Below are 23,324 nucleotides of genomic sequence, written 5' to 3' on the forward strand. Positions count from 1 at the left end.
CCCAAACAATTAGGGTTAAATTTTTTTTCATACTGCTTTGCTCTAGAAATTTGAGCAAATCATTTCCTAAAATAATCTTAAAATTATTGGCAATAACATATCCCAGAGAGAATAATGTGAGACAATCTTTAGTCCTATTTTTGCAGAGAGATATATAAAGCTATATAATGAAATAGGATTTTGAACCACAGCAAATTTTGGACTTGCAAGGCAATCATGTTCCCTCCTTTCTGCTGTTTTACAAGTTGCATTTTACATGCAAGCAGAGAAGAGCTACTTTATTACAGAATTGAGAGAATATTTAATCTTTTGGGGGCTGTAAGGACAACGTAGAATCATAGAATAGTTTGGGTTGGAAGGGACCTTAAAGATCATCTAGTTCCAACCCCCTGCCATGGGCAGGGACACCTCCCACCAGACCAGGCTGCTCAAAGCCCCATCCAGCCTGGCCTTGAACACTTGGCATAACATTAGCACAAATACATCTATTCTTAGTCTGATAATAGCAGGCAGATGAACAAACAATATTCTGTATTACATGGAAATTTCTGTAACCTAGTTGCAAATGGTATTTAATTTAAATTTTGTGTGCTTAAATTGATTAACAAAGAAAAAATAAACCCTGCTCTGTTGGCACCTGCAAGATAGATATTTCTCTGTTTTTTTGTAAATAAAGGTCTGCATTTTATTGACTATGGAAATTACAGTATTTCTACTTTTGCAGAAGACAGCTACTTTTTTGAAGCTTCTCTCTCAACAGGTGTGTTATAATGGCTTCGTATTTTGAAAAGGTATGCCTTTTCCAAATACATATCTACAAATATTTGAAGTACATTAAGAATGAACACTACACAGAACTGTGAAGGGAAAATGTATATGAACAATGTTCAAACCAGAGCTAAACTTTTAAAACCCTGTTTTAGCTACCTAAAGAGAAATTGCCCGTGGAGACCTGAATCTTAAAAAAAACCCAAACCCTATTAAAGCAGTAATCCAAAATTTATTTTAAGACCATCTGTCACCTGATTCAATTTGATGGAATTCAGCAGGACTATTCATACCACTAAGATGTTACTGCGTCTAATTTAGATGGATGGATGATAACAGACTTCATTCATAATTTAAGGATCAAGTTTGCTCCGGTGAAGTTAAGTGCGGTTGCCGGTCCTTTCTTCTCACAGTAATATACCTCTGGAATAGAAGTTAAAGTACTCGTGTTTGGATTTGGTAGCCTAGCTATAGACACGCAGGCTTGTATCTTTCTATGTGGATTAGCAGTCAAAAGAAGTAGTTCTGTTTGGATTATAGAAGCTATCTGGAGATATCATTTAATGGTATTCAATTATTTTTGTTAATTAGCCGTGGCTCCTGGTTTTACATATGTAAGACATACAAAAATGCATTTACTTAGAATGTATTAATCTATGGTATCTCTAGTTGTGGCATAAAGAGAGCAAATTATCTCTTTAGTGAAAAATAGCTCAGAATAGACAGTATTAGTTTTTGTAAGATGGCATTTTAATAGGATAGCCAAAAATGTGACTGATCTCATATGTGTGTTTTATAAACAAATAATTTATATAATGTTATTTTTCTTCTCTTTTTACTCTAGTATGGAGGCATTCATGCACAGATTGTTAGAATAACAGACGTTACTTGAAGTAAATATGCCTTTATCTGAATATTGGCTACGCTTGTAAACTTGCATGCTATTTGTGTCTAGTATTACTTCTGTTTGCTAACTGTAAAGAAGATAGATTTTGATTTTTGTCATTTACATGCTTTTGCGTTGTACGTCAGTAAGATCCTAATCAAATTTAATTCTACATCCCATACTGAATGGTAGTTTTTAACGTAATAAGTCTTGATTTTCATATTCATCTCGCTGATTTGCAAAGGGAAAGTGAAAGAACTGAATTCTCCCTACAGAATCATAGCTTTGTAATAAACTTTTCTAGATTTAATCCGGTGCGTATGAATGAACAGCTGTGTCTTTACACTCTGTTATGCCTTAGTGCTTTGTAGTATGTCTAGCCTAATATAAGCATATCCTGTTGGAAACTACCACTAATGATAACTAAATAAGAAAACAAATAAATGAAGGATAAACTTATCAGGTTGACCTGAACTCGCCAAAGAGAAAAATTCAGAACCACATCTGGAAAGCCCTTCTTGTGTGTTTCCTGGGAGATGGTATGGTACGTACTTGAAATATTGCACATTGCTTCGTTTTATCAGTCTCCTAAATGTCATGTCAAGTAGATGTGGTAAATGGGGGCTAACTACTGCTGTGTTAGGTGCTTAAAAGTAGCACCAACCCAGAAAATACTTTTTTTTTTTTTTTTTTTTCCTAGAACAGCTTTACCACAATAGCTAATTAGTACTGTCTGACAGGGTAAAGAAGAGCACATCGACAGAATTTATTTGGACTGTCAGAAAGCCTTTGCTAGGGTTCCTCCTAAGAGGCTATATAGGAAACTAAATAGTCCTGAGGTGAAAGGGGAACTACTCTTTTGGGGCAGGGACTGGCTGGAGACAGAAAACAAAGAGAAGGAATGAAGTGTCAGTTTTCCACATGGCAAAAGGTTAACAGCAGGCAGCCCTCAGGATTCAGGTTAGATTCATGTGGTACAATTTGAAGTCACTGTGAAAGGGAAAATGGCAAAATGTGCAGCTAATATATGTTTGTTTAGATCTGTCAAACCTAGGAAATGCAACCAGGACCTTCCAGAACGCAGCAAAGCTCGATCAATAAGCGGTACCATACCAAACAAAATTAATTGACAAATGTGAAGTAGTGCCTCTTGGCAATGGTAGGAATAATTTGAACTATGAACATCTGCTGTCAGTATTTGAGCAAAGAGCAGTGAAAAAAGAGTATGTGATGTCCTTCTGGACAATGTGTTCAAAAGTCTTGTTCAGAGCACAGTGATGACATAAATGGGTTTATATGTGATAGATTAGAAAATACACTGGAAATTAATAAATGCCCCTGTGTAAATATCTCACCTTTTGTCTTGAGTCTATGTTCAATTCTAATTATGTCCTATCAAGGAAGTTTAGTTGAAACAGAAATGGTTTGCAGCTTGCTGAGGAAAATATTTAGAAACATTTGATTCAAGGGATAGGGAATGGATTTTAAAATGGCCTATTAAAATCTTTTTATTCACAGTCCATAATTCATCTGTAAGACTTGCTGCCAGAACTCAGTGACGTTGTTTCAGTAGAATTTCTGTATAAAAAGATTTCATTTCTAAATGTATAATGAGAACAATTACAAGTATGATACGTGATCCACATGCCTGAAGGGATATGTTAAGGGCTAAGACAGTAGCATCTTCTTCTCTAACTACTGTAGCCTGTCTTTTATTATTTTTTTTTGGAAAGATGTACTTCTACCTGTTGTTGGACATCGGTTACTCACAGTGATAGGCAGGTCTAGTATGACATTTCCTAGTGTGATTGTGGTATCCTTAGCTCAGGAGAACGCACAAATAGTTAAGTGCCCTGTGTATATACTCCTTCAATTTGTGAGTTATTGCAATTGTCTGTGCTTCTGCAAATGCATTCCTGAATTTCAGGTAGATTATTGTATCATGTATCATCCTGATCTGAGATTTTAAAACAAAGTCACAATGGGAATAAACAAAACAGTTTTCATGTTGATTTGTTTCAGTTTGATTCTGAGTTTCTCTAGAGCCATCATCTCATTAGTATTCCAACTCCTTTGTAGTGCTAATGTGGTCAACGGAACTTGAAACAGAATTTTCAACTTGTTAAGCACCACTTACGCCCCCTCCTCTCCTATCGTCATATTTTGCAGGGAGGGATGGAGAAAAGCAGCATTTGGCAGTATGTAGCCAAAGTTAGGACTGTAGGAGAACTCTCCTGAGCTACTTTTGCTGTAGAGGATGTGGTTTCTTCACGCAGCGGGTAGGGTACGTTCCTTGGTGTAGTCCAGTTCCTTCTTGATAATCCTCTGTTCTTTCTGCATGGGCAAGCCTGCCTCTGTGTGCTCAGCATGTGTCACCTTATTATAGTACTTCTTATATTTAAAAAAAAAAAAAAAGACTATTTCTTTCAAGTTGTCTGGTTTTTGGATGGCACATCTTTAATTTCTGTATGTAGTATTAGTGGTGAAGCATAATACTGACATGTGGTCACTGCCAGGGTAGATCACTGCTTGGCTTTATTGAAACTGGATTTCATTAGTTTATCATAGACGGGAATGTTTCAAGGCTACTTGTTGGTACTAATATAAATACTCGGATCAAGATGGGTTGCTTTTGAATAGTAAACTTGGATCTTTCATGCTCTGCTAAGTCATGTTGAGTAGGATGAATAGTAGAAATCAATATATAGGGATTAGCAATAAAACTGAATTTTGTCTGGCACTATAAATACAAAGTTATTATTTGAGATGTTGTTACTAAAGAAAAAGTTTATTAATACTAGATTATTAGGTGCTAAATACAAAATCTGATTTTAGTTATTTTCTCAATTTATAGAAAGTATCCATCTGAATAGACTTTCATAGTAATAACTTTACAATAACCTGAATCTCTAAGCAATCACGTGTTCACATCCGATGATGAGCCACTTTAGAAAGAATAGCCATAATTCAAGAAGTGGAATGAGTCTTCTAAAACTAAAAAGTTCAAACTCTGGATTTATTATGGTGGTCATAATTGCTGGAGTGGATATTGTGAGAGTTTCAGTTTATTTTATTGGAAGATACACAATACTTTCCAATGCCGCGTTGTTCTGCTGTCAAGCCTTATGTTTCCCTAAAGCTCTGTAGGCCACCATCATCTGTTTAATATTTGTCAATGTAGGAGGAAAGCCTGCCAAACCACAACAGGCCTACGTGAGTCCTGTGGTGATTATAAGCTCTGAGTAATTTTATTTTATGGTTTGACAGGCTATAGATCTTCAAGCAGCACTTCTGAAAGTGTGCTATTATGGGATTAAGGTTATATTTTTATTTTAAAAGTTCTGTACCTTTCTGAATTCAGATGGTAGCGTCTGGGGGTGCTCCCTTGCTGCTGCATAATCCTTCGCTCTCACTTCATCTGTCTCATGTCTCCTACCCAATTTCCACTTTCTTTGTGAGTAAGAAAAAACAATAAAATAATATTAATGAATAAACTTTAAAAAATTGAGTAAGGAAGTAGAAGGCATAATATATAATTTTCACGGTATAGAATGAGATTGCATTAGTCTGACAAGCAAAAATGTGATCAGCACTGCTGCTGAAGTCGGGGCTTCTACTAAGCTACTTAGCTGCTCCTACAGCTGGGATGAAGATGTAATTGTCACCATGTATGTTGCGGCGAAGGCAGTTCCCATTAGGGTTTCCTGAATCACAGCTGAGAGCTACAAAGTTTAGGAGAGCCAGACTCCCCTGCACGTTTGAAGCTGTTTGGCACATCTGAGACTTACGGCATTCCTACCTTTGGGAAAAACCTGTGAAGTTGCTCTGGTGGTTGAGAGGCACCCGTCACCGTGTGTGTGTTCTTCCCACCCATCTCACAAAGGGGTCACCGTTTGCAAAAGTTCTTAAAATGCAGTGAGTAGCAGCTCTTTTCCCAAGTGTTGGTAATGTACAACATTTATTTGAGTGCCAGTTTTAAGGTATAAATGGAAGTGTAAATTCACTCTGGCTCGATTAAACAAAGTTGCGCTGAGTTGTGTGGAATAGGCAGTCACATGGATCTGATGGTCAGAGCTGGGCAGGTGGGAGGCTGAGCATCTGCTCCCGGTGCCGCCGTGGTCTGTGAGGGAACCAGATCGGTGTCTTTTCTGTATAAATGGCATTAATAATGTCTTGTAAAGTGTTTCAAGACTCTCTAATGAAAGGTGCTTCAATATTTTTGTTGTTAAGATTACTTTAAGGAGTGACATTTATTTCTAATTATAACTAATTAAGTCTATTATGAAGCCGTTGGGGAGGAATGTTATAATCTTTTATTTATTAATTAATAGATACCTGACTTGATGAGCTGTTTATTTTCAGTTGGAAATTCCTGGAAAATTAAGTGGGGTTTTTTTAATATTTGATACTAAATCTCCTAGTAAGAATAATTACTTGCCAGATTGATGTGTTTTATTTCTGCATACACCAAGCAAAGGAACAAAACAAAAGAGTTCTGTTACTTTGTTCTTGTTGAGGGTATAATTTAGAGGAAATCTTTGTCTTTATGTCCTTATCTACTGCCTTCCCAAAACATAAACAAATGTGAAGGTGAGCAGACAAACATCACAGCAGATATTTGGCTCACTGGGGGGACTGACTTGGCTTGGAAAAGTGAAAATAATTTGGTGTTTTGTGGTCTCCTTTGGTTTGGTAGGAACTGGGGGCTGGTGGGCAGTAACCTGAGTCCTCTGCAGCAGATGCTGCAGCGTGTGAGAACATTGCCTGTGTCTGCTGCCAGACCTTCCCACCTGGAGTATTAAACACAGGAAAGACAGGGATATAAAAGATTTACAGAATCCATTACTGAAAGCCATCAGCCTCTAAAACTCGGAAACAAAAAAACAACCCTGTTTACAGTGTGTGGTGGCTCTGGATTGTTCTCCCTGAGGAGGATCTGGGACAAGACATAAAAAGTATTATCAGCTGTTTTTCATCTACACGTCAAGATGGCCTGAACCCCCTGAACCTGATTTCTAGGAGACACAAAGAATCAATGGTTCTATCTTCCCTTCCACTGAACAGCTTTTGTGTATAATAGGAGCTAATGAATATTATTTAATGAAGCAAGCCATTGAAAAATAGAATGCAAAAAAGGGCTGTTTATGATAAAATAATCCTTTCTCTGTAGTGCGCTGGCTTCCCTTGTGCTTTGTACAGCCATCATGAATTTTCTAAATCTTAGACCAAATGATTCTGTACATTTAATAAGGGATCATAATTTCAACAGGAATAACATTGCATATCACATTAGCATAACGCATGTCTGTGAAGATCTATGGGAAGTGTGGGCCATTTGTGGTTTCTGGGTCTGTCCCTCAACAACATAATGTTTCAACTTCTCCAGCCTGGTCCTTATGCCGTACAGAAGTGTGTGGATCCTATGGAAAGGGCACATTTCAACTGCTGTACGTTGTGCTGAGAAGGGAAGGTGGCGTGTTAGGCTGCTTTTCCTTGTCTCCTTCCCTCTCTCAATGGCTGTGCTGAAAAGCTGATACTGAGAAGAGTGGATTTGTTGCAGCCATCACAAGTCATGCTTATTTAGTGAGGAAACTGTTAAATGCTGAGGCCTCTTGTCAGCATGATACCACTGTCCTACTTTTGTACTGCTGGTTTACCGACTGCAGCATATGACGGTTTTCTGTAAAATGCAGCTAACCTTTTGGAATGCTTTGATGTATGAATTAGTTATGAAGGTTAAACTTTCTGAAACACCTTTGTGGGTTTATGGTAACCGTACCCACAGAGTCCTCGTGCCAGTGCATTAATAAGCTCTGTCTTCCTTTGAGTTTTGTGGGACACTTATTCTCTGGAAAACCCTTAAATTGTCTTGAGTTACAGTGGACCAATCTGGGTCCATCAGAAGGAGAGAATGAGGGTACAAGAGTGATTTCCTGCTTTTTAATAGCAGTTGAGTTTTCTGCTGAATTCATATGGATGGCAGAAATGAAGAGATGAGTATGCTGTGCTGGCCATGCCTCCAGCCCTGAGTCATCCAGTCCACTGACAAGAAATTCAGGGTTTGAAAGATCATAATGTGTTGCCTACTCAACGTGATTTCTCGGGGAGGTCTGGGGACTTACTGGCCTGGCCACTATCGAACCAGGAGGCATTTCTTTGTTACAAAAGCAGATAGCATCTGCTGTGCAAAGCTAGTGGAAATCTTGTACGATCCTTAGTGATGATTTGAAAATCTCTCTCCCTCATCTGTTTGAAATCAAAACTCTGTCATACTTACTGCAAGTAGAGAAAAATACATTAAATGTCTCGAAATAAATTTTGCATTAGGGCTGGGGGAGATGACCAGGGGTCTCAGGAAAAGAGCTTTTTTAACTTGTCCTACTCATTTGCTGCTTTGCTGTGTTTTACTTCAGTCTCAACTCTGCAGCCTGAAGCCTGCAAACCTGAAATTAAACTCGTAAAATTATAAAAGCTTAAAACAAAGTGAAGGTTAATGGTCACCGGCTACTTTCCCACAGGCTTGGTAAGCTTTGATTTCTGAAATGTTAATAGAATAGGGAAGCATAAGGCTGTTGCTGTTATATATTGTTCTTGTGGTCAGTATTACTACTGTCAAGCAAAACAGCACCTCCTAAAAAATAACACACCTGAGCTGACAATTAGCCTGAGAAGGCTAATGCTGCTGTTAAAGACCCTGGGAAGTGCACTGTTTTGCCCATTAAACAAACTCTTAAATAGAATGAAACCAGCTGGAGAGGGATGTGCAGTGATTTTTCACTGATCTGTGTTGCTTCAGTGGCATAAAGAGAATGTAAAGGTCTTTGCAAAGGTAATTTGACTGCCCTCAGCACCCATTCACTATGGTTTTGCCAATAAGGGGCCCTTTTGTAGGCTGCGCCTTGGAGCTCTACTTGAATTCACCCATTAGAAAGGAAAATACGGCTTAGAGAACAGCTGCTTTTCACTCATTTTTGGTAGGCTCATTGGATAGCTGAATGCAAAGCAGATGAGACCTAATATATAATCTTTCTCTGAAGGATACAGAAGTTTGTGAACTTACTGAAGATTTCCAGTACTCCTTGGAAAAGATACATAGGCCAACCCAGTCAAGGTATTAGACTATAGGTCTTGAGGTGGAGGTTTGAATTAGAGGGTCATTTGGGAGTACTGTCACATCCACTGGTCCAATACTTGAAGGAACTGAGTCAGATACAGACAGAACTGAAATCGAACTGGATGTTTCATTTTCAGGTGACCACATGCTTTACCGTTATTGACTAAATGAGCTGTGTAATTTATCACAGTGTTTTTTACAATGTATAAACAGAAATAGGCAGGGGCTGTGTTTCAAGCATCTGCTAGTTTTGAGTAGTTGACTTTGAGGCATTCCTTTATTCTAGGCTGGTTTCCAAACAGTTTAATGCCTATACATCTTCAAAGTTAATATTCCTTTGTAGATCCCCTTCTCCTTTCTCTTGCTTACATTAGCACGCAGCACCACTGCGGTGTGTTAGCAAATGCTACATAGCAGGTGGATTTCCACATTCAGTCCTGCTCCATCGTCTGCCTGGCACAGGTTTCCTGTCAGCATTTGCAGTTCTCCTGGTTACCCTCCCCCTTCAAAGCTGTTAATATGGTCTTCTGAATTCATTCAGCAAAATTGGACTTACAGATTTATGCTTGAAATAACATGTGATAGTGTTGTTTGTTTTTTCTTTGTGTTGGGGATGCAGAGAAGTGAAAGTATTAAATTGTGTAAAACGAGCATTAAATTGAATGAAGGCGCAGGTAAAGGGCACAGGCTACAGATAGTCAGAAGGGCTCTGTATGAAAATGAGTGTTTTATTTGCAACCTTTTAAAAAGGGAAAGACTCCTTGTTCCAGAGTGTAGATTGGAAATCTTTGATTAAATCCTGAAACAGCCCTATTAAATAGATGCAAAGTGTTCTGTGGTACTGAGAAAAAAGGGATCATGGGTTATTCAGCTGCAGTTCTAAGAGCGCCTGTTATAACCATGCATTTTAATTAACCAGATCAGCTGAAGAAATGTTGTCTATATACTGCAGCACAGCTATCCTCCTCGAAAACTATCCTATCAATAAACAGAGGGCTTCTATTTGCAAAAGTCTTTTAAAGTACATTTAAAAAATGCATTTGGGAGAGATTAATAATTAAGCTAGTGTGGAATTAACCTTAGGCAAATCTGCTTCCTTTTTGCAGCGTAGGGACATGTCCTGTCTGTCATATCTGTATAGTGCCCCAATAAAGCATTGATACAAAAAAAATATCTATTCTTTGTAACTAATCAGCATGCTGTTATGGCAAGGCCTATAATTTGAGATAACTTTTGTTTTCTCATGCGTAACAATTTTTGAAGATTATGTTAATTTTCACTTAAAATTGATATGCTAAGGGTCCTGCAGAAGGTACAAGTATTCAGAACTGCTTTATTTTATTTTTTTTCTTCGTATTTGAGCATGAATCACTTCGCTGTACCTCATTTTACTTGTTATTTGATCAATGAGTCTTCTCTGCTGGGGGAAGTAATTTAAAACTATTGTGAAAATGCCTCTAACGTTTCTTTGTTGCTGAAAGCTTGCTTGCTGTTGGAGCTGAGGTTGTTTGTAAACAAGCCTTTGCAGGGGGAGAACTCGGTAGACTTGGTAGAAATTCAAGGACATCTGGTACACTTATATGTAGCCCTTGGATTCTCTTTTCATTTCTGGGAAATAGATAATCAAAAGAGAAGAGCCTGGACTGGAGGAAGGAAATGGAGTGGAGTGGGAGAGAGAAATCTGAAAAAAAATAAAATCAAAATAATGATTCTTTTCCTTTCTATGAGAAGTAAGGCCGATCTAGGGGAGTCTTGCAATTGGGAAATCCCCATAGTAACCGATCTTAAGGTTATTAGCGCATACAGAAAATCCTGCAATCTACAACAAGGATGAAAATTCATGAATCCTGATGTTGCTAAACTGAAATGAAATTGGCAAGTTTTGGAGAATGGGGATATGTTCCTGACTCTCATGTCTCCCCCCGAGCTGCTGTAGTAGTTCACCCATAGTTCTGTAAACCTTTCTGTTTTTTTCTGTTGCTCTTCTGAATTAATTCAAATGGAGGATCTAACCAAAATCGTTATAAAAATTTATAAGCCCAGGCATGCCGTGCAGTCTGCCATTAGTATTCGTACTGAAAATTAAATGAAAAATTGAGATGCTGGACAGTTAGCCTAAAACACAATTTTGACAGTTTCTTCTCCCTTACTTAAGACCTTATCATCCATACAGCTGAAAAGACAGACTCTTTTCTTTTGGTTCTGAGGCAGGATTTTGGTACCTGCCAGGTGAACTCTGTTATCAGTTTTGGCTAGCCATGCTGCTGGATGGCTGAGGGAAGGTTTGGGAATATGTAATACTCTTTCAAATGAGCTGCTGGGACTGTGTAAAAAAGTTGTCAAATAGCTATAGCAAGCTCTGCGCAAAAGGTGTCTTGAAGTTTGAATCAACGGCAGGTCACAGCTGGTTAGTGTGTCACACTGGCTGTGCTGGGCGCCCTCTAGGTTAGGCAAGGAGCCCATCTCTCTTGGAAATGCCTGTCAAGCCCCAAATATGTAGACATGCACATTCACAAACAAACAAGATTATTTTAAGATCTTTTTCTGTTGATATTGGAGGGTCGACATAAATATGGGGCTCTTTCTTAAGTACATGAACTAGGTGGAAATAATGAGTGCTTGTAAAAATTCTCACTGCAGAGTCTGTATGGAGGAGCATTTTCTTTTCATCATCTCATTAATGAGTTGGAGCCTTTAACAGCTTAGAGTGCTGAATAAGGATTTACATTTAATTGAAGTCCTCTGTTCTTAGCTGACAAAATGTATTTTACACACTTGATGGATGTAATTAGTGTGATGAGGCTTTAAAAGAAATTGGCTTTAAATTTAGAATTTGCCATGTCAGTTTATACACAAAGCCAAAGCATATGTGGCAGTAGTTCTGTGGCTTTGGAGAAATGCATTTCATTATTATAGGCAGACGTGGCGTTTAGGGACATGGTTTAGTGGTAGTTTTGGCAGGTGTAGTTTGGCAGTTTTTTGGTTGATGGTTGGACTTGATGGTCTTAAAGGTCCCTCCCAACCTAGAATATTCTATGGTTCAGTGATTATTACTGATATATAGGCATTTTTAATTTAGGATACTGTTACAGTCCAAATACAGCATGCTTTCAGATTTGAGAATGCAATCTATTTTCTTACGATTTCAAATTATTTTATACTGCTACAAGATATTTCTTACACGTCAGAACTTACCATTGTATGCTATGACTACAGACAAACCTGTATCCTTTGGATAGCAGGGAATTGTGCATAATTGTTTAAGTTACTGTCCTTTATTAAGCTTTCATAGAAACAAACCTCCACAAATACTGCAAGACTTCAGTCCGTGCAAACTAAGGGCAACTGCTTACTACTCCCGGTCACTTTTTCCCCTACAGTGTTATTGCCTTCTGCTCAGCCTGATAGCCAGTGGCTTCTCACTTGAAAATATTTCAAGGTTTGTCCTACAAAAGGTCACACACGAAAATTAATAAAAAAGTAAGAGAATGTTGAGGCGCCATAGCTGTATACTGTAGGCTTCCTTAAGCTGTAAAATAAACACTGCATGAAGTTCAGGCTCTCAGTGAAAAGAACTTGGTTTCTGGCAGTTATGTTTATTGCTTCTCCTGTGGCAAACAGTGTATTTTTGACATACGTGTTTTAAAAATAGGCAGCCACTTCATGCAAAATGTCGAAGGTATAAAGATTCAATATACAGGATTCTGATTTAGAACGTTAGAAATTTTTCCCCCATGTTCTCTGTGATTGTGACTTATTCACTAAGAAAAGTGAAAATTTATTTTTGGGTTGCCAACGTGATGAGGGATGAATAGAAATACGCTGTCCGGCATCGTGTATGTTTGAAGTAAGTCTGTTCTTTAATGAAGGACAAGTTACTGGCTAGTAATTGGAGCTTCTGAGCTCATGAATAATACTGCTAGGTTTTGCTGCAGCCCCACATTTTGTATTAGTAGTGTAGCCTGGAAGCTATTAAGGATAAATGAAAGTAGGGAAAACTAAACATTTAGTCCTAAAAGTACAGAGGCTGTTCGTGATAGGTACAATTAGTCTTAGGAAAAGTTCCCACTGAAGGGTTTCTGTCCCTGTCTGTTGGGATGCTTTGTTGTAAGGTGGATAGTAAGTACGTTACACAGTGAGTCACAGGTGTAACATCACATGAAATTCATTTTTGAACTGGAAGTTGCTATTATATACAATGCGTATGTATTCTGGGTAGTACAATGTGATTCGGGAGAAGCCAGCTGGTCTGAAGCAATGTAGAATGAAGCCTGCACTGTTCTGAGGATGTGACTCACATTACAGATGGCTGGAAGGCTAATATTGTGATAGGAAAGTGTTTATATTACAAGTAATAGTGCACTGCTAACAAAACTCTGATGTGCTGGAATAATTATTTGGTACTTTTTTGAAGAGGGAAAAGATGATCCCTTTCTCCAACTTTGGCTAAATATTTTTTTTGTAAGACTACTATAATTGCTGCTACTGAGGAATGTGGGGAATAAACTTGTTTGCTTAAAAAACAGACTCCAGAATCTGTGGCCTTTTTTTGAACTGAACCATAGGTAATTGTTTTTTGGAAGTCACTTAATTTTAACTGTGTGTCAGGAATTAGTGGCAGCCCCTTTTGTAGTAGGTCAGAAGGTAATTTCCCAGTATATACCCTTTTGCAATATGCATCCCACCTGATGTTAATAAGATACATCTGCTGCTGTCTGCACATCATTGAGGTACAGCTGCTTCCTTGCACTTGCAAGAAAACTTGCCAAAGTCTCTGGGAAGGTAATTTTTTAGGCTAGCTTCGTGAAGCTGGTCAGACCACTTTGTACAGCCTATGGTCAGTCTTGTTCGAATTTCACATTCTAGGGAGAAGAGGAGAGGAGATAATGTTCTGTCACAAAGCTTAAGCGCTCAACTATTGCAAGAAGTGGGTGGAATCTGGGTGTTTAAATGCCCATTTGCAGTTTTAAAAAATCTTTCCTATAATCTGTTTTAAAATAAACAGGATAATCTATAGGAAACTGAAATTTTAGTAACAAAACACTAATTAAGATGAGGTCTAAAGTTTTTTTTTTTTCTGTTTGACTCCAATTTGCATTTTGTAAACTGTATTGCCTTTTTTTTCATACTTTTGTCATTGGCAGCTTTTGCACAACTTGCCACAAGCCAAATAGATGCTTCTGCATCATGTGTTTTAAAAAAGAAAAGCAAACAAGAACCAATGTGTATGCTAGACTGTACATTATAAAATCTGTATTTTAGAATAAGGAGTCTGGTTGTGTTTTCAGTGGCTCAGAGATTGTATGACTAACGTGTTGTTATCTGCTTATTATCTGCACTCTAGCAAAACACGTGTTCAGTCTTCACGTTTCCTTCATCTACAGCTACTTTAATCTTGAGGGCAATGAAGGGAAGAATTACAAAGGCAATTAGGGTGCCCAGCTTCCATTGGAGCTCTTGTTTTGTACCTTGGAACATTTTGTGCGTGTTTTCTCCCCTGAGTTACAGCTGAGCCAGGAAGGGGAAAGTTAGCTCATTGCATTATTTTGAATATGATTTGTGAGTTTTGCAGCCTTTAAGGAAGTGGAAAATATAAGTGCCTGATTTAAAATCAGAACTATGAGTTCTACAGCACTAATTATTGTAGCCACTAGTTAAAGAACTGGTATTCAACCATTCAGTAAGTTGTTCCTGACCATAAAGTGCAGGTGTAAGACCCAACAGCACAACCCATGATTTATACTGAAGTGCAAAATGAATGCCAGGAGAATGGTCTCAGCTAGAGTAATGTATGTGTTACCACTTAGCAGTACCATAGCATTCCTACGAATGCTGAAAATAACCATACAAGAAACAACAAAATAATAAGATGAAATGTATTTTGATTATTTCCATATCAGCTCAGTCCCACAGCTTCTTAAAGAGGTGTCTTGCATTATAAGAAGGTGTTTTCTCCCTCTCATTAAGTTAGGTGTGAAATAAAAGTTAGAGAAGTTTTTTATTTTATATTTGAAGATGCTCAGAACCAGGCAGTAGCAATTTTAAAAAAATAGATGCTTAAAATACTTTTAAGAAATGCACAAACATTTATTTAACATTCCAGTTTTGCTTTAGAATGTGATTTTATCTCTTTTAAAACCAGTTGTTTAACTTATGGAAAAACTGAGTGACCCTCCCTAACTTTTTACTAGCACTGTAAGGCATATGCAGTCCTTTCCCTGAGTCTTTTCTGTTTTCCGTCTCTCTGTATAATTACGCACATGAGCAGAAGTGCCCATAGAAATGCAAAGTTTTCATATAGTTAGTACATCACACTATGGGATATAGTGCAGGTATAATACGTGACAAGTATAGGAGGTACTGCTGGATTTCAAGTGAAAATAACTAATAAACGCTGACTTCATGATGACAATTTCTGCAGGGTGCTGCCAATATCAAGGTGTTTAGTGTTTTTTTTTTTTTCTTCCAGCATTAAGCAATTAGGTTCCTGAAAGACCTACCTATTTAAATGCTTTGTTAGTTTGAAGAAGAAAAGGATTTGCACACAGAACTGGGCAGATGATTTTCTCAATGGTGTAGTGAAGCAATAAACGTTGTAATGCATTTATGTCCTTGTTTGGAGTGTAAGTAGATGAGTAATTAGGATGTTTTATTTTCGTATGTCCTTATGATGTGTTAACAGACTCTGTCTGTGCTGCCACAAAACACTTTGAGAATTTGCAAGGTTGAACTGTAATTATGAATTCCTACATGATCTCAATGCTACTGCTAACGTTGAAGTAATAGAAATTGAACATTCAGTCAAGACTGTAAGCTGTGACACATAGTCAACCTGTTAGTCACCCAGGAACATAGTAAGTGAATGGGTTTAGGGGTTAAGAAGACACATTTGAGGGGTCTTTGGAGAACTCTCAAGATTACATCTCCAGTCATTCGGTGTCTTCTTGGCAAGTGAGTATGCGAGAAACAGTAAGAATATGTAAGTAAAGAATGAAATGTTTTGTTGAAGTGTTTGGTTGATTTCAGTAATGAATAATCTTAAACTTGTGATTTTTCACATGAATATAAAATATTTCCTGTAATAACTTCAGTAAATTTCATTAAGCTGTTTAGAAAGACAAAGTTAATAAATACGGATTAACTGGCCTTTTGTCCCTTCTCAGTAAACAATGCTCATTCTTACATTAGAATGCTAATGCTATGGTCATGATAGTCTAACAATATGAGCAAGACAAGAGTTGTAGGGAGGTGTGATTTCTATGATGGGTTGGTCAAATAAAAGATACTGCCTACTACTTGCAAATCTTTTTTTCATTATTGCTTTTACGATGTTTGTGCTTGTTCTAAATGAGATTTGCAATTTTCTCTAGTAGGTAAGATGTTGGCCATCAACTCACAGCTGGCCATCCCAGAGTGTCTTGAATAAACTCCTTTTTATCACTTTACGACCTCCTTGGTGATCTGTTCATAGCTGTTGAACACAATCACTTTTTACTTCTTTTGCGCCCTACTGTGTTCCATTCACCGTTATGCCAAGAAATAGCTTGACTATAACCCTGAGGATCACATCAAACTCCTATGCTGTATCACTGTGATGACAGCCTAGCTAGGCTATATATCGTGGGCTGATAGGTGACCTCCAAACACATGTAAGTGCATAAAAAGTTGGAAATGTAACTGCATTTCAGTCAGCATGCAGTGAAATGAATTCTTGTGCATCTTATTAAGGGAAATGAAATCTGTCCGTTATCAACAGAGCTACAATCCTGATTTCATTGGCTTACGTCATTTACTGTGGTTTAATATTGATGCCAGCAACCTGCATATGCTGCATATTCATGTCACTGGTGAGTTTCCCATTGTTTGGCTTGTTATTGCTTGGGAATTTGATCTTTCATCATTTGCTTCTTCTCTCTTTTGTACATTGTGTGGTTTCAAGCTGAAGCTGTTGCTTTAACTTGTTCCCAGGTGGTGAGTGCTCTTCCTTTTGATGTCTAATAATATCTTTCTCTCATTATTGTAAAAATAAACTCAAAATTTTTGTTTTTATTTAAAAAGAATATCTTTTGCTGTTAGGAAGTTGAATGAGTTTCTTTTAGTCTGAGTTTATTTTTATAGTCTCCTAAAAAGTCACTTAGTGGTGTTTAATAGGTAATAATTTCTAAATCAGTGGCCACAAATTTGTTACAGCTCCTGTCCTTGTTTACTTATTATATGCTTCATGCCTTTTACTCACAGTAGTGAATTACACAGTGGATAGACCTTTTCTTGCTAGCATTCATCTACTCTTATGTGAGAATCACATTCAGTTTATGACTCCTGTACACAGAGATGCAGTTGAAATACGGTTATGTACTTACTATGGTGGAAGGATTTGATGCTACTAGCATGTGATACAGAAGAATAGAAGGTAAAAAGGCAAACACATCTGTATGCGAGTTGATATAGAGAATAGATACCTGTGATTAAGCTAACTACCCGCTGGATGTCACTATTGTTCCACAGAAATGCATCTGAGAGAATATTTATCTAGAGTTGAGTGGCTGACAGCAGAGACCGTTAGCTTGCAGCAAACTGAAAATTTCTAATTGTGTTTGCAGGAATATTGTACATTTATGTTCATTTTGCAATTGAATTTTATATCAAGGTTCACTATTTCATAATGATAAAAAAATGAGCATTGCCAAACCTTTAGCAGTGATGACTGTGTAAGTGCAGATAGTGAGTAATGAAAACCTACCCGTCAGTAGAGAAGCTTGCATTCATTATACTCAAGCCACTTGTTCTCATTATTATTCTCTTACTCTGCAATTGCTGGAGGTAATCTCAACACAGTGAATGAACATTACCAGTCTCCTTGAATTTGCTTAGTACATTAGTTTTTTTTTTTTTTTTTTTTTTACAAAGATGTGCATTCTGTGAGGTTTATTATTCTGAAATACCACTTGACTATTCCAGGAGCTAGGTCATTCAGTTGAGAGGTCAAGTAGTCCACTGGCTAAGAGGATGTCTTGGTGTGAGGAGACTGGATTATATTCCCAGTACTCAACTGGTGTGCAATCTCGAGCCAAATTGCCTCAAATCTGTCATGTTTATTTGCCATCTTCTGTCTGTCTTCTCAACATCCCTTGTAAATATTTAATGTAAGAGATTGTTGGAAGGTGTTTGTACGGTGGCTAGCAGAGGAAGTCCTGACATCTTTTAAGATCTTTGGGGTGCTACGATAAAATGAAACAGTCTTGTTTGGTGATCCCACCTAACGTTTGTCTCAACATTGTTTAAGTAAGTGTAGACTGCAAAAAAGTCTGCAAAACCAATGAAATTGAAAACATGCATGGAAGAGTACTGCACTTTGTGGCTTGAAAAGCCCTGATCTTCAAGTGATAGCCCCAGAACACCATATATGACTCAGGAAAAGGAATAGAATTTGATTAAAAAAAAGCAAACAAAACAAACCCCAGATACCTGCAAAATGCACTGTTGCTCACCTACACTTGGAATATGTAGGCAGCATCAGATCCATTAAGGGATAGCCAAGTCATGAGAGGCACTCAATCACATCTCCTTCCTCAAGTTGGTGCCTAAAATACTTGTATGAAGGCTTAGGGGTTTCTAAGAGCCATCATAGCTGTTGTGCATCCTCTGAGGATTCCTCAAACATCACCCCAGCAAGGTTTTAACAGTCTTGCGAGAGACTGGCGCCAAAACATCCAAAACCCAAGAGAAAATGGGATCAGAATTCTAGATACCTGCTGCCCAAACTGGAGAGAAGCAAAGGAGAAATTTCTTCTCTGGAATCTTTGAGGCTTTAACACTTCATTTGTATTCAGGAAAGGGGCAGCCTTTCACAGACACTGAAAGTTGCTCAGCTAAGACCATTTTGTTTCCTGTGAGATGATTAGAATTTGTGACTCTGGTGGCCGAGCCACCCAAACCAAGTCACTTCTATAGTGTTTAATTTGACAGTGGTGAGACTGAGTTTAGCTTAGTTCATGTAGACTTTGCACAGATGAAAGCCACTAGAGTAGGATTTAACAACTCAGCTTGCAGGCCTCAGCTGTGCAAGAGGGTTCAAAGAGTTACACTGGGCATCTTATTTTGTGTAGTCAGACAGTGGTTTCATTATCAATAACTATAGCAGCAATTACACATTCGGCTGTGTTTGGTATATGTTTGGAAACTCATGAAAAGTGAATCTGTAGTTTTTCAGTCAATAAATGAATTAGTTGATCTGAGCATGTCTGTGCTTGAATGTAAATGTTTCATTATTATTTTTGTTATCTGTGTATGATTAATGACATAGTGGCCTTATTTTCTTTTTCATGCCCATAATTAAATATTTTTCAAAGGGAGTTAGTGGTAATGATACAGGTATTGCTTTCTGTAGAAGGCTATGGATTGGTTCTTTCTGAGTATTGTTATGTTAGAACAAGACATTAAAGAAACATAAAAGGAAGCATATGAAGTCAAACTCAGTTATACACAACTCACAATCACAGTCTATTAAGAAGTTTTAGAAGATATATTGAATATTTTCAAATAGCGAAAATTCTAAATTAATAGTGTGAAATTATTTTCCGATTGGAGTTAGCACTCCCAAAACTAAGTAGGAAAAATTTCTTATATATATATGTATCTATACATACATGTACACACACGTGTGTATGTATATGTATGTATGAGTATATGTATGTTTTGCACCAAATCTTTCTTGGTTTGGCTGTGCCTAATATTAGTCACCACTGCAGACATTAAAGCCTGTAGAAGCACAGAGATGGTTCTTAACATGAAGTTTACAGCAAACTGTAAATCCTTCAGTACAGAGCTAACCAAGACCTGTGAGTCCCATAATAGCTCAGATAATTCAATGTCTATTGACTTTTTAATAGCAACTTTCAAGGTACAACTCAGGTTAAAAATCACAGTCTGCTCAGTGCTGCTAGAGCATCTCAAGCACTTGCATTATTAATTGTGTGGGATCCTCTTTGTACCCAGTAAAACAGGGTCTCAGTGTTGCAGGATTCAGTATAGTCTCAGGCTTCTACTCTCGGATATTTTCTCACTACAGTCCTTGAAAATGAGATTGGCTTCATTACATGAAAAAAACAAAACAAAACCCCTTCAAGTGTATTAGTTCTTTTTAAGAGAAGCTTTCTAGCTTTGTTTTCATTGTATCTGGCATATTTCAAGGCGATTGGCTGTGATTAGTTTTTTCCCAGTAAAAATTCAGGAGAATATTCTGCTAAGGTTTTGCTTTTTCTAATCTGCTGCAGTGAAACTGCTTTGTAGAAACATTCCCTCCCAGGTGATTGAAGACGTGCAGTTTACTAAGCCAAAGCAAGTAATAAAATAGAGATAATTAAATTACTGAATTGCTTCTATATAGGCACTGCTGTATTTTCTCAAGAATGAACCACCCCCACACCACATCCCCCTTTTCTTGTTAATCAAAATTGGAGGTATGATTTATTTGGAAGTATGGGGGATGTCATATTCTTCTGCAACCAACAAAAATACATGACTTTGGGAGAGGGAGGGCAGGGAGTAGCTGGGTTACAAATATCTATTTTGTCCAGAACAACTGATGAATGACTACACATTAGAAATTAATATCTGTGATTTCTTGTAATGTTATTAGGGTTTTGCTAAGAGAGAAAAATAATTTGTCACTGATTTCTTTAAGGATTTTTGGATGCACTCTTCGCAGATCGATGAATAACCAATTTTCTCTGGAAGCTCTTTGCACTTGTAGTATTTCTAAAATGTACGCTGTTTGGCTTTGTAAGTAATGAAGCTTTATTTAGTTATTAGAGGGACAGTGTGCAAAACACATCACAAAACCCTAACAAGCTCAGCCCAGCAAATAAAAAGAAATAGAAGAAAATGACAGATTTAATGGTTTCCTCAGCTACATTAATGTCTTTGACAGTCTTGAAAAGAGAATTTCTAATGAGCACTGAAACAAATGTGTGCAGGAAGTGGTCTTGCTTTTGCTGCTGCACGTTTGAGTTCCTCTAATTGCATCAATAAGGAATTTCTGCTCCTCATTTAATGAATGCCTTTTGACTACTTTCTGAAAGGCAACTGGGTGTAAGGGATAAACACTGGCACCTTTTGTATGAAGTCACATAAACAGGTTTCAATTAATAGTTATCAGCCCTAGAAACACTGTATTATAATGCAGTACAGTAAATCCCATTGTACATTTTTATTCTTAGATTTTTATTAAGCATAGGTTTCCCTCTGCTTTGCTTTTGGTGTGGTATCTCATGTCCTAAGACACTGCTTTAACTCCCCACTGGCTTTTTATTATATCTTGTGTTGGGCAGAAATCATGCATTCATTCAGAGCTGTTCCTGCACCATCTCTCTCTTCAAACAACTCAGAATTCATATGATGCTACAGTACCTGGGGCTTTAGTTTGTTCTTGGTTCAAAAAGTGAGTTTCAGAGCAAGGGCTGGGGTTAGGCTGGAGGGGGGACGAAGGGGGGAAAGCTCAGTTTGATTTTTATTTTTTAATTTTGATTCATTGTTGTCATTTTTCTCCCTAAACAGAGGCACAGTCACTGCAGGTGCAGTGGTTTACTTATGAAAGAAGTTTTCTATTTAAAAACAAGAGAGACTTTAATGAAATCAGTAGAGGGTTTGTACAATAGGTATTGTATTAAACCAGAGCTCAGGCTTCACATTGATTGCGGTATTTAAATTTCAATGAGTTGATTATGTATGAGAGTAAAATGACCAGTATTATGAATGTACAAAAAAGTGACATGGAAGAGCTGTGCCAGAAAAGTGAGAAAAACGTTCCCTTTATAGTCCCTAGAGTTCAATAAAGCACCACTATTTCCCAGCTTTTAAAAGCTCTTTTATCACAATGGTTCATACCTCACATTCCCTGGAGCCTGATTTGTTATACGTGCAGGGTCCTGTTCCATTCAGCAGCATCTCACTGGTTTCAGTGTTGGTAGGTTTGTAATCTACATAAAATTCCTGTGTGCTTGGAGTCATTTGCTTCAGCGACTGTCTTTTCTTTTTCCTGTGCCTTCGCATGAGAGAGCGCTGCTGCAGCTGCTTCATACTGGCTGGGTAACGCTTCCATGACACATAGATTACCAGCAGGATCACAAGCACAGACAAGAAAAGGGCCACGCTGCCTGCTATGATTTTATGGAAGGAGATGTGTTCTGTGTCGTGCTCGGGTTCGGAGCTCGATTCAGTGGCTCCAATAGTTGGGGGCAGAGGGGGCTTGCTGTCATGTTTAGGCCTGATGAGTTTTGGTTTAAACGTTGGCTTTGGGAGAGCTCGTGCTAATTCAAACCTTTCCGTGGTACTTTTGCCACAGATGCTGTAGTTTTTCACTGCATCAATCACATTGACCCCTTGCAGCTCTTTGGGGCTGGCACAAATAATTGTATTTTCCCTCAGCCCTTTAAAACTTTTAAGCCAGTTTACCAGAGAGCAAATGTTTCTGCTGCATTCCCATATATTCCCAGCAAGGCTGATGTCATTGAGGGAGATCCAAGAATCCAAAATTTCTTGACCAATAAATGTGAGCTTGTTTGAATCCAGGTTGAGGCGCTGTAAATTGGGCACACACTGAAAAACACTAGGTCCACTGAAAGCTTCTATTTCATTGCCAGATAAATCAAGCCTTTGTAATGAGCTCCAGGTCCAGGACATAGTTTGTCCTATCACACTGATTTTATTCCACTGTAAATAAAGGTTTTGAAGGCTGACTAGCCTTGGAAAAAGTGCCAGGTTGAGCTTAGAAAATTGATTGTGCTCCAGATGAAGCTCTTTCAGTCTTATCATGCCTGCAAAGACATTCCTTGCTAAACTTCGGATGCGATTATAACCCAGGTCCAACAGTTCAAGGTTCCTACAATCTTGAAATATTCGAACAGGGATGGTTCTTAGGGAATTGGACCGCAAATGTAAACTCAGCAGCTTCCTTAAGCCCCTGAACTGTTCAGATCCCAGAGACTGCAGCTGATTGTATGACAGATCCAAATTCCGGAGATTTGTCACAGGTCTGAAGGTATTATTAAGAAAATAGGAGATTCTGTTGGAACTCAAGATCAACTCTTTTAGTCTGCGTATTCCATTGAAAGCATTTTCGTCAATATTGCTGATGTGGTTATGGTCTAAATAGAGCCAGGTGAGTTGATTAAGACCTTTAAATTGATTGTATTTTAGTTTTTGGAGGCTGTTATATCGAAGGGACAAACCTAAACAACCAGCAGATATACTTGAGGGAATCTCCTGCAATTTCTGAGATTCACAATATACCATTTTGCCTTCACACCTACAGCCCTTAGGGCATCCTCGTTCAGCAGAAGAAAGCATTGTCAGTAATACAGTAGGGGCTATTACCAGAGCTACAGCTGATCCGCTCAGTAGCCTAATTACATTGAAACCTGGAAATAAAAACAACTTAGAAAAGTTATCCCCCCACACATCAGTCATTTCTTTCAATCATGCTAAAATCTTTTATCTCAACAATCATTTACAAATCCCTAGCTCAACTCAACTACTTTTCACATTGCTTTCTTTACT

General features: G+C 37.9%; 2 protein-coding genes across 7 annotated transcripts in view; one reads left to right on the forward strand and one right to left on the reverse strand.

Annotated features, from left to right (window-relative positions):
• Positions 1-23,324, forward strand: part of CTNNA3 (catenin alpha 3) — a 542,113-nt gene that overhangs the window by 229,490 nt on the left and 289,299 nt on the right. The window lies entirely within an intron of this gene.
• The window catches only part of LRRTM3 (leucine rich repeat transmembrane neuronal 3), a 90,652-nt gene that overhangs the window by 66,580 nt on the left and 748 nt on the right, over positions 1-23,324 (reverse strand). The window contains exon 2 of one of the 2 annotated variants that reach the window (XM_074592083.1): positions 21,654-23,185. In XM_074592083.1, coding sequence (XP_074448184.1) covers positions 21,654-23,185 — 1,532 coding nt within the window. Of the gene's footprint in view, positions 1-21,653; positions 23,235-23,324 lie in introns of those variants that run through there. The other variant, XM_074592082.1, reaches the window with a different exon arrangement.

Source organism: Larus michahellis, chromosome 6, assembly GCF_964199755.1.
Source record: "Larus michahellis chromosome 6, bLarMic1.1, whole genome shotgun sequence".
Lineage (NCBI taxonomy): Eukaryota > Metazoa > Chordata > Aves > Charadriiformes > Laridae > Larus > Larus michahellis.